We start from the raw sequence: 14,704 nt of genomic DNA on the forward strand, positions 1-14,704 counted from the left end.
TTTTGCATACACACACACACATATATATATATATATATATATATATCATCATCATCATCATCATCATCATTTAACGTCCGCTTTCCATGCTAGCATGGGTTGGACGGTTCAACTGGGGTCTGGGGAGCCCGAAAGCTGCACCAGTCCAGTCAGATCTGGCAGTGTTTCTACAGCTGGATGCCCTTCCTAACGCCAACCACTCCGAGAGTGTAGTGGGTGATTTTATGTGCCACCGACACAGGTGCCAGACGAGGCTGACAAACGGCCACGCTCGGATGGTGTTTTTATGTGCCACCGACACAGGTGCCAGACGAGGCTGGCAGACGGCCACGCTCGGATGGTGTTTTTATGTGCCACCGACACAGGTGCCAGACGAGGCTGGCAGACGGCCACGCTCGGATGGTGTTTTTTATGTGCCACCGACACAGGTGCCAGACGAGGCTGGCAGACGGCCACGCTCGGATGGTGTTTTTATGTGCCACCGACACAGGTGCCAGATGAGGCTGGCAAACGGCCACGATCGGATGGTGCTTGTTACGTGCCCACAGCACGGAGGCCAGTCGATGCGGTACTGGCTACGGCCACGTTCGGATGGTTTTCTTATGTGCCACGTGCCACCGGCACTGGTACCACAAAGATACAAATTCCATTGATGTTCATCTATTTTGATTTGTTTTGATTTGATTTGATTTTCACTTGCCTCAACAGGTCTTCACAAGTGTCACAAGAAGGAAGGTATGCACAGGTGGACTGACTACGTCCCAGGTAGGGGCCATGGGTTATGGCCTGACTAGTCTTGCCGGTCTTCGGATGGTGTTTTTATGTGCCACCGACACAGGTGCTAGATGAGGCTGGCGAACGGCCACGATCGGATGGTGTTTGTCATGTGCCCACCGCACTGACTACGGCACTGATGGATTTCTTGTGTGCCACAGGCACTGGTACCACAAGATACAAATTCCATTGATGTTCATCTATTTTGTCTATTTTGATTTGATTTGATTTGATTTTCACTTGCCTCAACCGGTCTTCACAAGTGTCACAAGAAGGAAGGAAGGTATGCACAGGTGGACTGACTAGTCTTGCCGGTCTTCGGAAGGTGTTTTTATGTGCCACCGACACAGGTGCCAGATGAGGCTGGCGAACGGCCATGATCGGATGGTGTTTGTTACGTGCCCACAGCACGGAGGCCGGTCGATGCGGAACTGGCTACGGCCACGTTCGGATGGTTCTCATGTGTGCCACCGGCACTGGTACCACAAAGTGTGTGCCACCGGCACTGGTACCACAAAGATACAGATTCCATTGATGTTCATCTATTTTGATTTGTTTTGATTTGATTTTATATATATATATATTGTCAATAACAATAAGGGTAAAATTAATTAATTAATTAGTAATTAATAATTTTACATGTGTGTATAGGTGTGTATGTGTGTATTTCTCAAATTGCTGAACCAAGTCATGAAAGTTACAGAAAGAGTTATAGCCCAATTAATTAGAAAGAATTATTGTAGATGAGATGCAGTTTGATTTTGTGCTAAGTAAAAGTATTACTCATACTCCCTTTCTAGTAAGACAACTCCAGGAGAAATATTTAACTAATTGCAAGCCATTGAAGTTGGCATTCAGCAAACTGGAGAAAGCCTTGTTCTTTTATGTAGTGGTCTCTGAGGAAGCTAGAGATAGTCAAATGGCTTGTGAGAACTATGCAGGCCATGTACAGGGACACTGCCTGTAAGGTGTGTGTTAGCAATGAGTACAGTAACAAATTTAGTCTACAAGGTAAGAGTACACCAGGCGTGGTTCACAGGGAGGACCAGAGGTACTATTTAGCATAATTCCCTCTTACAAGCATTTGGAACAATGACTTGCACTAAAGGACTCCTTGGGACAATGAGATAATGTTAAATCAAACAGTATGTTAAGGTAGCATGACTGGTCCATTTGTTTCAGTTCTGGAGTAACCTCTCTTCTTAGTGCTGAAATTTAAAGAGAATCTGAATGCTAATATATTCATCATCATCATCACTTAGCATCTCTTCTTTCCATATTGGTCCAGGCTGAATGGTTTGACATGAACAGATTAGCTAGAGGGCTGCACCAAGTTCTAATGTCTGCTTTGAAATAGTTTCTACAGCTGGATTCCCTTCCCAATGCCAACCACTTCACAGAGTACTGGGTGCTTTTTGCATAGCACCAGCAAGAACTGGTGAGGTCATCAAGTACTTGCAAGCCATGACCCCCTTATCTGAGTGAGGTATAAGAATGTAAGATTGAAGGATAGGAGCAGATGTCTTACTGAAGTGGTAAGTACATAGTTTTTGCCCACCTGAAAAGAGAGAGACAGAGAGAGAGAGAGATGTGAGGTCAAGGTAAATATGAAAGACAGAATAGGATAGAGGAACAGTAAGGAGGATGTGTTGGTATATGTGCTAGAGCATATTATTATGACAAAAACTAACATCCCAATGTAGTGTTTAAAGACACCAATTGTATTTCATCTCTTCCTTCACATCATACAGCTAAACCTATTGACCTGTTGGCAAAATACATCAGCGCAGAAGATGATGATCTTGCTATTGAGATGCACGAACCTTACACATATCTCTATGTAAGTACAAAATATTCGATTTATTTTTTTTTAAACCCAATTATACCTAAATTATCAACAGACAGGAAAGAAATTGTTAGCAAAACTAAGAGTTTTTAAGTGAAAAAAGTTACATTAGTCAGTTATTATAATTGCATGCATGCAATAATGTTGTTTAAACTTCAAAAATATTTAGAGTTCATCCAATTTTCCAATTTTTTTTTTCCTAACCTGAAATTTTAAGTATCAAGAATTATTAATAATAGGTGTTATTTGGTTAATTGATTATATTGAAATTCTTTCAAACTGTTCATGGTGCTTTTTATGTGCCACCTGCACAGGAGCCAGTCTAGCGGCACTGGCAATGACCTTGCTCGAATGTTTTTACACGAGGCGATGCTGGTAACAATCACGCTCGAATGGTGCTTTTTATGTGCCACCGACACGGAAGCCAGTTAGCTGCTCTGGCAACGATCATGCTCGGATGGTGCTCTTAGCACTCCACTAGCACGGATGCCAGTCATTGAATTTGATTTCGATTTCAATTGCCTCAACAGGTCTTCGCAAGCAGAGTTTAGTGTCCAATGAAGGAAAGGTACGCATAAGTGGGCTGGTTACACCCTTGGCATAGGCCACGAGGTTATGGTCTCACTTGGCTTGCCGGGTCTTCTCAAGCACAGCATATTTCCAAAGGTTTTGATATTTGTTCCAACTGTCTGTGTTCTGAGTTGAAATCCTACTGAGGTCAACTTTACCTTTCATCCTTTCAAGGTTGATAAAAAGTATCAACTTAGACCAGTGAATTAGAGGAACAGACAAAATGGCTCTTAGTATCTGTTCTGATGCTTTGTGTTCTAACAGTAATACCTGCAGTGACACTGGTACCAAGCTGTATCAAATATCAGACTAAGTTGGCAACCTTTCCCTTGGCTAAACACTGGTATTATAGAAAAGGGAGACTTGTGGGTATAGGAGACTGCAAGTCTTCTTCAAAAAATCTTGTCCCGGAATGTTTAGGATGTCTTATTATGTCATTTTCCTTTGACTAAATAGTCATCTCCCAGCAATACCTTGATATGTTGAAGAAGTTTCGGGCAAAGGTCAAGTGGCTTCATCTTGAACAAGAACTGAACTATTCTTTATGCAGTATGGTGTACTGCCACAGTGGGTAGTCACAGTGCATAATTGATTGAATGAAAAGTATCCAGAAAGATGGATGGGTGGTTGTGGATCTGCAACTTGATCCTCAGACTTTTTACCATGTGATCTCTTTCTATGAGGATTCATCAAATCAAAGGTATACTGCAGTCACCCTAAGGACATGCTTGAATTATTGCGAAAATGTGTTATGGCTGCCTTTATTGAGATGCATTGGAACATTATGCTTGAATATCAAAAAGTAGAAGTTACAGAATTTGGAGTTGCCCACATCGAAGTTCACATCTACAATTTAATTCAAGATAGTTGAAATGTTTTGTCAATGACTTGCATTGTACATTTTTAAACATAATGTGTCACATTGAATATTAAGATATGATTTATTTATATCAGATGTGTGTGTGTGAGAGAGAGAGAGAGCGAGTTTCTGCACTGTTTCTCTCTCCTGCGTTCCACTCATGTTCAGTCAACTCAAGGCTGTGGTAGAAAACACTAAGGTGCCACATGGTAGGATTGAACCTGGAAACACTTGAGAAGCAAAGCAAAACCTCTTAACTACTTTGTCATACCTGCACACATATATGGAATAATTAAAGCAATTCTGTTTAATATTCTTCTGTTTCAGGGTCTTACAGTACCAGACCTGGAAGACTTACTTGAAGACATTAAAGTGTATCTACAACTGGAACAAGGTAAAAATGCAGATTACTGGCGGGACATTATCACAGTTACAGAGGATGAGGTGAATAAACTGAAAAAGTTAGATCCTCTTAGTCGAGGTGAGACATGTGCTGTTTTGACTTTTCACATTCAAATTGGTTTAATCTAGCTATAATTATGATATTCTTGGTTTTGTCAACATGTTTGCTTTAATAATAATATAACCCCACCAAATTACACAAATAGTTGAAGTTTCCTGTGGTTGTTTATATCATTGTATATATATATTTCTTTACCGCCCACAAAGGGCTAAACATAGAGGGGACAAACAAGGACAGACAAAGGGATTAAGTCGATTACATCGACCCCAGTGCGTAACTGGTACTTTATTCCGAAAGGATGAAAGGCAAAGTTGACCTCGGCGGAATTTGAACTCAGAACGTAACTGCGGATGAAATACGGCTACGCATTTCGGCCATATATACATCAACATATCTAACAGCATCAGTATTATAATGACTAAAGTGTTATACTTTAATCAAGATACACTACTCTATAAATAAATTCACATATCAAACATTATTGGTATTATAAGTAAATTGTTAAACCTTAGACAAGACACCACTGTGAGAGAATACATTGACATATTTAATACTGCTAGTAATCATCATCATCATCATTTTCAAGTCTGCTTTTTCTATGCTGGCATGGGTTGGATGAGTCAGTTCAACACATGTCATAGTACATTGTCATCTCTTTTGTGAGGTTCAGCAACACAAGATGGTCCCTCACCACTTGTGCTCACATCTTTTATAATTTTTATCTTCTGCAAATTCCTTCTGCTTGCATCACTAGGTACATAATTACCCAGCTGTCATTTTTCATATCCATCATGTTTCTTTTTTAATGAAGTTTCTCACTTGCATACTACAGCGAATACATCTAGCGTGTAGTTTTTCTCTCAGCGTATTTGTGCTGTATTGTTCATGCATGCTGACATTACTCATTCTGTGAAACATTCTAACCTCATTTCATTTTAGCTTTTGCATATCCTCCACAATCATTGCCAATGTCTCACAGGCATGCAATATTACACTTTGTATACAAACATCATGCAACCATCCCATCCCTCATAAAGAGAAACTCTCTGTTACCAATAGAGATAACAACCTCTCCATATACCCTTTTTCCTTTCTCTGGCTACTGTACTTTAACACTATTCACCTCCACTGCTGATTTGGTTACCTAGGTTACCAAAGATATCAATTATTTCTCACATATCTTCTGGGCAATTGAGAAAGTTCATTCTTGGGTGCTTTTATTTACTAGCTGTTCCTGTGTATCCATCACATATGAAATCCTTCTTGTCTGTCAACCTAACTGAGATCCAACTGCTTCTTTTGTGTACCAATTGTTTGCAGTAGGTACAAAGTGTAGAGTTTTCTTTCTACATACTGAACATGGTCAATTCCTTGGTGGTGTGATATTCTGCTTTCTTCACTGCTCACAAAAATTTTCACCTTTCCCAGTTCAGTTTTAGGCCTTGGTTCTAAGTCCTGCTTCCACATTAGGAACTTAAACCTTTAATTCTTCAACTGATTCATGAAGACCTGAGTATTAAGACTCAAAAAAATCACTTATTGACACAACTTAGCCTTTCCAAGATTCACTTGCTTATACACTACATAAACTTACCAACACCCTGCAATCATTAAAAAAAATACTCATCTATTACACATTTATCCTATCATTTCTCTCAGTTGCATCCTTCTGGAATTCTCACCCATCCTATACTCAAGAAGGCCTATCCTCCATAGCAGAAGTGTTAAGGTCACTCCTCCTGGTGAAGAAGATTGGCCTGCAAAAGTCGTGTGCTGGTGTCACATAAAGAGCACTCATGCTGGTGCCAAATGAAAAGAGCTCCATGTGGTGCCACATTAAAAGCACCCAGCACACACTGTAAAGTGGTTGGCATTAGGAAGGGCATCCAGCCATTGAAACCAAGTTAAATCCGATTATAACCTAGTACAGCTCTCCAGTTTTCCTGCTCTGCTCAAACCATCCAACTCATGCTAGCACAGAAAATTTACATTTAAGGATAATGCTGATGACACTGACCTGTAAAAGTTCAAACTAAACAACAATCACATCTGTCTCACAAGTGGTGATCTATACAGATCATAGACACTCCTTCTCTTTAGGCATGCTGAGTCTGATGAATAAACACATTGGGAGAAGATAGCCATTCCTGCATCATTACATTCTGTGGCTAATAGCCTCTCTACTTCATTACCTATTTCATTTGTACTATCAATTCACTGTTATTATCACTACTATCAGCATCACTCCCCTTTACCACTAAATATACCACCACACGACTACATTACCACCTTCAACACCATTTCATTATTATTATGCTGTCATTAATCATCATCATATTACTACTTCATTGTTATCATTGCAACACCACCAGGTTGCAATGACATAACTACCATCCCTACATTAATAGATTTATCTTCCTAATATATATAGATTATAGGGTTAGTAGCAATGTAGTAATGTAAACCATCTCTCCCTAATTACAGATTATGCTGGCGACCGCAGAGAAGGAATTAACCACTCAGTCAGCAGTGAAGTGTCCACTATATTTAAAGGGAAAACTACAAATCAGTTGTTACTCCTACAGGAACAGATGAAGAAGAAGTTGCAAGGAGGAGAAGGCATTGATATCGGTAAATTTAACCAGGCTTTAGTGTTATTGCAACTGTGACTGTCCTTTCTCTATCCTGTTGCTATTACTTGGGCTGCCACTGTCTAGTTGATAGCATGAAAAGGATGTTTTGATCCTGTTGCTACCATTATTGTCACTTCTCTTGTCCTGTTATCCTCTACTATCATTCTCTTTCCTGTTGCTATCATTACTGGGGATGCCTCTCTCATTTTGCATCTCTATAGCTTCTCTATTGTTGTTATTTCCACTGAATCAACTTTTGATCCAGTAGAGATAACAACACTACTAAGGGAGTATCTGTCTTGTCACAAACGCTGCTGACACAGTCTCATCTCCACAAAGCTAACTCCACAAAGCTGCTATTGTCCTCTATTTTTCTATGCTTGACATCCAGTATTCTGCCACTATCTTTACTTGACTGGCTGAATATTGTGACAGTCCATACTTAACTAACTGCATCTTGTTGCTAACTGTGCATGAGGGTGTCATCTACTAAGTTGCTAAAAGATTGTAAACATTCGATCTGTTTCTATTGGTGAATAATAATATTTATTGTGTTGATACAAAAATGTTACTGTTTTGAACTGAAGTAGCACCATACTGTGTTGTGAACAGTTGTTTTGTTTACCTGGTGGTCATAGCTCTTGTGCTACAATGCTATCATTACTGTTGATGTGTTGTGCTTTCAACTAAAAGTTGTATAATCTCCTACTCATTTATTGAATGGCAGGTGCCTTTGTTGCTGTTTTTTTTTTTATTGTTTAACCCTTTAGCATTCAAACCGGCCATATCTGGCCAAAATATTTAACCTGTTTTATATTGAAGCTAACCAGATCTCGCCTCTCACCTCAGCCCTACCATGTCATTCTAAAACTAAAAAATCACATCACTGAAATCTCTAAACTACAAGATAATGCATGATTAATTCAAACCATTTTAAATAAACAAACATCACATTTGATAGAATAATCTGAACACTAAAGGGTTAAGTAATGCAATATATTTTATCGTCATTCTTCATCTGTCTCATGGAAATAGGTTACACCAGGTTTTCTTGGAATGTTACCAATGAGGATTGACTGGCATTCTATCTGTAATGGTGATATTTTAACTTCATTACACCAGATAGCTAAACACTGCCTCCATAATAGCCTTTTGAGAGACTTTTTAGCAGTCATTGGCAGTAAAGTAGGAAAGAACAATGATCTAATTTGCAACTAATGTGAGATTTGAAATTTTACATTAGTAGCTTAAATCTTCTTAATCTGCTATACACTAGCGAGGAAAAGATGGGCAGTGCTTAGGGTCTTTTTGGCCCTCCATGCTTAGTGGGATTGGTGCATTTGATGTTTAGCCTGAACATCTACAGGCAGGGCCATCACCTGACTTTTAGAGGCCCCTGCAACATTTTATTTTGAGGCCTCATCTCTTCAATCAAAGTTCATAACCTACACACCTTTTATTCATAGCTATATTTTACTTTATTCTATCTGAAGTTCAATATTTTACGTTATCCTAAAGAACATCTTTAAAAGTACAAGTTAAATTTACTTAGGGCTGGAACTATCATATTATTTCATGCTTAGGAAGGCCAACATTTAATAGGGTTGAATATTTATTCAATGGACTCACAAATATCAGAAGACCAGCATTTCAAAATAACGACTGTATGCGAAGGAATTAAGGCAAATTTATAGTTCCACACCCAGCTCAATTTCAGTAGTAAATAATTTTTTCCTGCGTTTTTTTGTTTTTTTTTTGTGCAGTCATCTTAGTTGACCTTGTAGGCTGTCAGAAATGCATTTTTCCCATGGAAAATGGAGTGGGTGGGAGCGGGGCAGACCCTCAGAAATCCCCCTTTCTGACCCCATCTCCAGCGTTTTTTTGTTGGAATTGTCTTAATTGACCTTATAATGTGTGGGAAATGCATTTTTTCCCATGTAAAATCAAGTGGCTGGGGCAGAACCTTGGAAATTCTCCTTTCTGGCCTCTATTTCACTTGGGAAAAATTTTTTTCAGCGTTTTTTTTTTATTATCATCTTAGTCAACTTCTTTATATACTGCAAATGCATATTTTCTGTGGAAACGGGGGATGGGGTGGGGTGCACCCTCGGAAATCCTTCAGCCCTGATTTCACTGGAAATTTTTTTTCAACTTTTTTTTTTTGCTATCATCTTAGTTGAGCTCCTAATATACTGCAAATGTATTTTTTACGTTATCAGGTCTAGTTTTCATGTCTAGTTATCATGTCTAGTTTTCAAAAATATATAATTTGAAATAGACTTGATAACAGGAGTGGCTGTGTGGTAAGTAGGTTGCTTACCTACCTCAGGGTTTCCAGGTTCAGTCCCACTGCATGGCACCTTGGGCAAGTATCTTCTACCAAAGCCTTGTGAGTGGCTTGAAATTATCACTTAACTTCTTAACCAAAGTAAATAGATGTCTCATATATGTACTTTGATCTTAACATGGGGCCCCTCAACTGTGGAGGCCCCCCTGTGATTGCAGGGGTTGCAGGAGCTTAGCGATGGCCCTGTCTACAGGAAAAATATAAATGGGAAAAGAAACAAGGTCCGAATACTACAATATAGTAAACTTTGCTAATGACACCAAAGGATCAGTGGTTCTAGATTCAATACCACTGTATGATACCTTGAACAAGGGTCTTCTACCATAACCTAAGATTGACCTGATCCTTGTGAGTGAAATTGGCTAGTTAGAAACTGTGTAGAAGCCTGTGTGTAAAGAGAAAAGTTTGGTTGTCTTATTGCACTACATAGTGTAACACAAGCACCTGATCCTTGAATGCCTTCAGTATAATTCACTCAATTCAAGCTTTCAAACCAGAACCCTTTAACTGCTGTATCTCATAGACTTAATTTGTTGCTTGGTTTAATACTACCATCTGGCCCTGGGTGTCGTTAGAGGAGTGCATTCTGTTGCTAGCATTTGAGATGGGTTTCCTGTCTGATACTATGTCCCTTTCTCTGACCAGACTTAGAGGCATTATATAAGGTTATGGGTGCAGCCCTTATTCATTTGACTAATATTTTACCATAAAAATGAATAAAAGAATGAAAAGAAAAGAAAACACTGATGGCATGACTACAACTACCATCTTTACTACTGCTACAGTTATTTCTCCTTTGTATATAAGGTAGTCCCAGGGGAAGTGTGGGGTGGGCCGTACCCATGACCTTTTACATTGGTGAGATTGATGAAATTGGTGCATATTCTGAACATTTGTTGGTGAGGGTCTTTAGGAATAAAATATCATGTAGTGGTAGGGTGGGATTTGATTTGAAAGCTTGTATTGAGTGACCTTTGTTAAAAGCACTCTAGGGTCAAGTGCTTATGTGTTAAATCAAACACAGTCCCACCCCTCCCTACACATGTTTCTAATAAAGAAGAAAATCATACCTTTGGGAACCATAGTCTTGGGCAAACCGCAGCCAATAGAACTTTCTGCATGGCATGCCTAATGAAAAATTACCTTCAGTGCTTTTAGTAGTGTGGCCCACTTGATGATTAGCCACGTCTCATGCAGCCTGCTTCTTGTAAAAGGTTGCTCATATTTGGCTTATATTATGTGCAAGCACTAAGTGGATGCCCAACAAGAAAGTGAAAATGAATGGAGACTCATGCATGCCAGAACAAGGCTGGAGTTAGTAGAATGAGTTGTTGATGAGTGAAGATGCGGCAGCAGGTGGCTCATCATCACACGAAAAGGATTAGTTTAAATAAGGATTACAAATTTTTCCTTATCTTAAAGTTTTTAGGCATCCTGAATCCATTCATTCAAGGATAAGCTGATGTAAAATATGTCATCAGGTAAGAATAACTATTAAATACATAATTTGTATTTGTATTAAGTTCTATTTTCTGTTATGCTACAGGCTACTGGGAGTCATTGATGTCACAGCTGAATGCACACATTGCAAGGACAAGGCTCAGAGAAAGACATCAAGATGTCCTCCGCCAGAAATTATTCAAATTGAAACAAGAGGTAATTTTTGTTGTCATCATCATTGTCATCATCAGCAACAGCATAGTACTCATCAAAAATTATAGGATTTTATTAAGTATAGAATAGATTATGCAAACACAAATTTGAGAGAAACTTTATAGATAGCAATAAAGTGTTCCTCATTACACCATTTTGAATGTGGAAATGTTTTCTTATTGTATTTTATGCTATTATCTGTCACTAAACATTCTCAATCTCTCTCTCACTCTTTCTTCTTTTCTGTATCCTCCTCACTATTCACACATCCAAAGCAGTACAGTTACCATTCAACACAGTAGATCTATTTTCAAAAGTGGTTATCTAACATGGTGCTTAACCTACAACAAAGAATGTTCTATTGTAGAAGTTTTCCTATTGTAAAGGCTTTTGTAGAAGCTGTATTACAGTGAAAGCTATCCTATTGAAAAAAAGGATTTACTTCAATTTCTTCCAATTTCATGATAGTTCTCATTATTTCCCATTGTATGCTACTTTATATATCTGGTACCTTTTTGCTATCTATTGCTACACATTATCATATATTTATTGTTAATTCACCCTTGTTGTATATCTAAAATACATTTGTTGCTATCCTTCATCTATGAAGGCTTAGCTTTCTCAAGGTATATCTACCACTTTCATTTGTTTCTTAGTACTATTTCACCCAACTCCTAAACTGACACTATGTTCTTCATATGGTCAAGAATGTGCTACCATTTCAGTAAGATAAGATGTGCCAAGGCAAAAAGGAAAAACAATTCGAAACAGACCACCCAAGTTACAAATCAGAAGGCAAGATCAAAGAAAACCTATCTTTCAGCTATACACCGCCTGCACCAACATCAACACCTTCACTGACACTCCAACAACAACAACAAATGTAATACTCACATGTACAACATTAATCACAGTAGTTGTGTAAGAGGTAGTTTCTGAGTGTACAGCCATGTCTCGTGATTCTAAGACTAGATTTGCTGCTGTTTTTCAACTGACAGATTTAAAAAATAATATTTACCAAAGAAGTAACTTTACATTAAGGAGTGCAGCTTGATAAAATAAGTAGCAGTCAAGAACATGAGTAGCCTCTCCACCTCAAATTTCAGGCCTTGTACCTATAGTGGAACAGGTTATATGTCTGTTACTCTGTTCATCTTGAATAAATAATTACATTCAAGCTGTTCATCAAACAACTATGATTTGATCCAGTCCCTGCCATACATAACACACTGTCCCAAAATGTTTTTGGTATGAGAAACACACATCTTCAGGACTACTTATAAACCTTCATTGTATATGACTTGATAAACAATTTTTTTGTGACTCTTTATGCCTATGACTAACAAGATAAGCTGGCTAGTATTTTATCTTCATTGTGTATTTTATTACAGCAAGGAATTGAGTCTGCTCCACTGTTTCCTATCATGGTTGAAAGTGAGGGTCCACAGAGAGTTCCTGCAAACAATAATGTACCACAGCCAAGTTCAAGTTCAGCTGATGGTGGAAGTGAATCTGTAACAACACAGAATAAAGTCGACTCCAGTGTAACAGCACCAGCAAACACTTCTGAGGGAGAAGAAATGCAAGATGGAGCCACGTAAGTCAGGTTTTTTTTAAATAACTCAAAATTATTTATGACATTGAGATTTGTTGCAAGCAATGTCGCTCAGACTTGAGTTCTTTTTGTTATGGCTGTAATGTGGTTACTACTGATTATGTTATACAGTGTGTTGTTCTATATTCTTTGTGATATGGATTTAACTCAGTTAATACTGAATATGTTATGTGGATTGTCATATATCTTTTGTGACATGGTTGTAACATACAAAGTTTGTATAAAAAAAAGAACAATTAACTGTTTTTTTAAAAAGCCAAATTTTCACTTTACAATTTAATGAAACTTATCTCCTTCAGTATAGTTCCCTCTCCTGTTGGTAACACTGCTTTCAACATTTTCTTATTGTTTTGGAACATGACCTGATGCATTTTCAAGTGTGCTATTCATGTAGTGAAGTTTTTTGATTTCCTCTGTTATCTAAAATCAGTGATCTTTCAGACTGGGTGTCAACTTTGGGAATGCAAACACATAAGCAAGGGCCAAATCTAAAGAGCAGGGCACCATGTTTTGGCAAAACATCCTGGATAACAAGTGATATGTGAGCAGATGCATTATGTTGCCTGATCCTAGTTTTGTTTATCCATTCTCTTGCGTTGTCTCTCTCAAATACCTCTAGACATCCAAGTAAAATTGTCTATTGATTTTCTGGTCAAATGGAAGAAACTTGTGATAAAAGACAGCCTTCCATTCAAAGAAGATGTTCCAGCAACTCTGACATACCTGTTTTGGACACGGCAACAGTGATCCATCTAATTGCATTGAATGCCATTTTGTTTTCATTAAACTAGCAGAGATTTATATTTATCATCTGTTATTATAGTTTCAAAAAAGTGTTATTAGTATTCAAACAATCAAACAACTGACTGATTGTTATTCTGTTCTGTTTTGTTTGTCTCTCAGCAGATTTAGCACAAATATTTTGGTAGCATGATGCATTTTAATTATTTTCTTTTAAAATCACATAGCAAGGACTTTTACAAATGCTTATTTCTTGAGAAATTCATTGGCAATACAGTGACGGGTTTTACAGATCACAGCACATACTTGTATATAATTGTTGTCCATTGTCTTTGAAGATAATCCTGAGTTGGAATCATTTTTGATGTGTCTTCTTCCTGATTATAAATACTCCTGTTACACACGAGATTGTGTGTAACTAAAGCAGTTCTCTCCATAAGCCTCTTGCATCATTAGAAAATTCCATACTGCAGCCTTCGGGCTTCCCAGACCCCAGTTGAACTGTCCAACTCATGCTAGCATGGAAAGCAGACGTTAAACGATGATGATGATGATGATGATCCTTCATTGTTTATGTTATGGCAAACCACCAAGTGTACTAAACATATATTCATTCCTGCGCATGTAGATTGATGACTAATTGATATAATGTGATATGGTTATTATTAAACTGCAGGCCAATGTCATCCATGTGCAGCACTATTATCACAAGCTCACCATGCCAGCTGATTGGTGCACTGACTTAAAAGATTGTTTCTTTTTGAACAGACTTCATATTTGTAACTATGGTAACACTGAGTATGTTATGGTATTAATGAATATTGTATAATATTCTGATATATGTAATATTTACATTTTGTATAATATTCTAATTCCCCACAGCACTGAAACCAATCATTCATCATCATCATCATCATCATCATCATTTAGCGTCCGTTTTCCATGCTAGCATGGGTTGGACGGTTCTACTGGGGTCTGTGAAGCCAGAAGGCTTCATCAGGCCCAGTCAAATCTGGCAGTGTTTCTACGGCTGGATGCCCTTCCTAACGCCAACCACTCCGTGAGTGTAGTGGGTGCTTTTTACGTGCCACCCGCACTGGTGCCAGACAGAGCTGGCAAACGGCCACGAACGGATGGTGCTTTTTATGTGCCACCGGCACGAGGGCCAGGCGAGGCTGGCAACGGACACGAAACGGGGCGGTG

At 38.5% G+C, this 14,704-nt stretch overlaps 1 protein-coding gene across 1 annotated transcript in view; it reads left to right on the forward strand.

The window, feature by feature from the left end:
- Positions 1-14,704, forward strand: part of LOC115209708 (cactin) — a 46,751-nt gene that overhangs the window by 16,571 nt on the left and 15,476 nt on the right. Inside the window, exons 9-13 of the mRNA XM_029778198.2 lie at positions 2,526-2,614; positions 4,377-4,530; positions 6,997-7,143; positions 11,039-11,148; positions 12,537-12,742. Of these exons, the coding sequence (XP_029634058.1) occupies positions 2,526-2,614; positions 4,377-4,530; positions 6,997-7,143; positions 11,039-11,148; positions 12,537-12,742 (706 nt within the window). The remainder of the gene's footprint in view (positions 1-2,525; positions 2,615-4,376; positions 4,531-6,996; positions 7,144-11,038; positions 11,149-12,536; positions 12,743-14,704) is intronic.

This window comes from Octopus sinensis, linkage group LG3, assembly GCF_006345805.1.
Source record: "Octopus sinensis linkage group LG3, ASM634580v1, whole genome shotgun sequence".
Classification (NCBI taxonomy): Eukaryota; Metazoa; Mollusca; class Cephalopoda; order Octopoda; family Octopodidae; genus Octopus; species Octopus sinensis.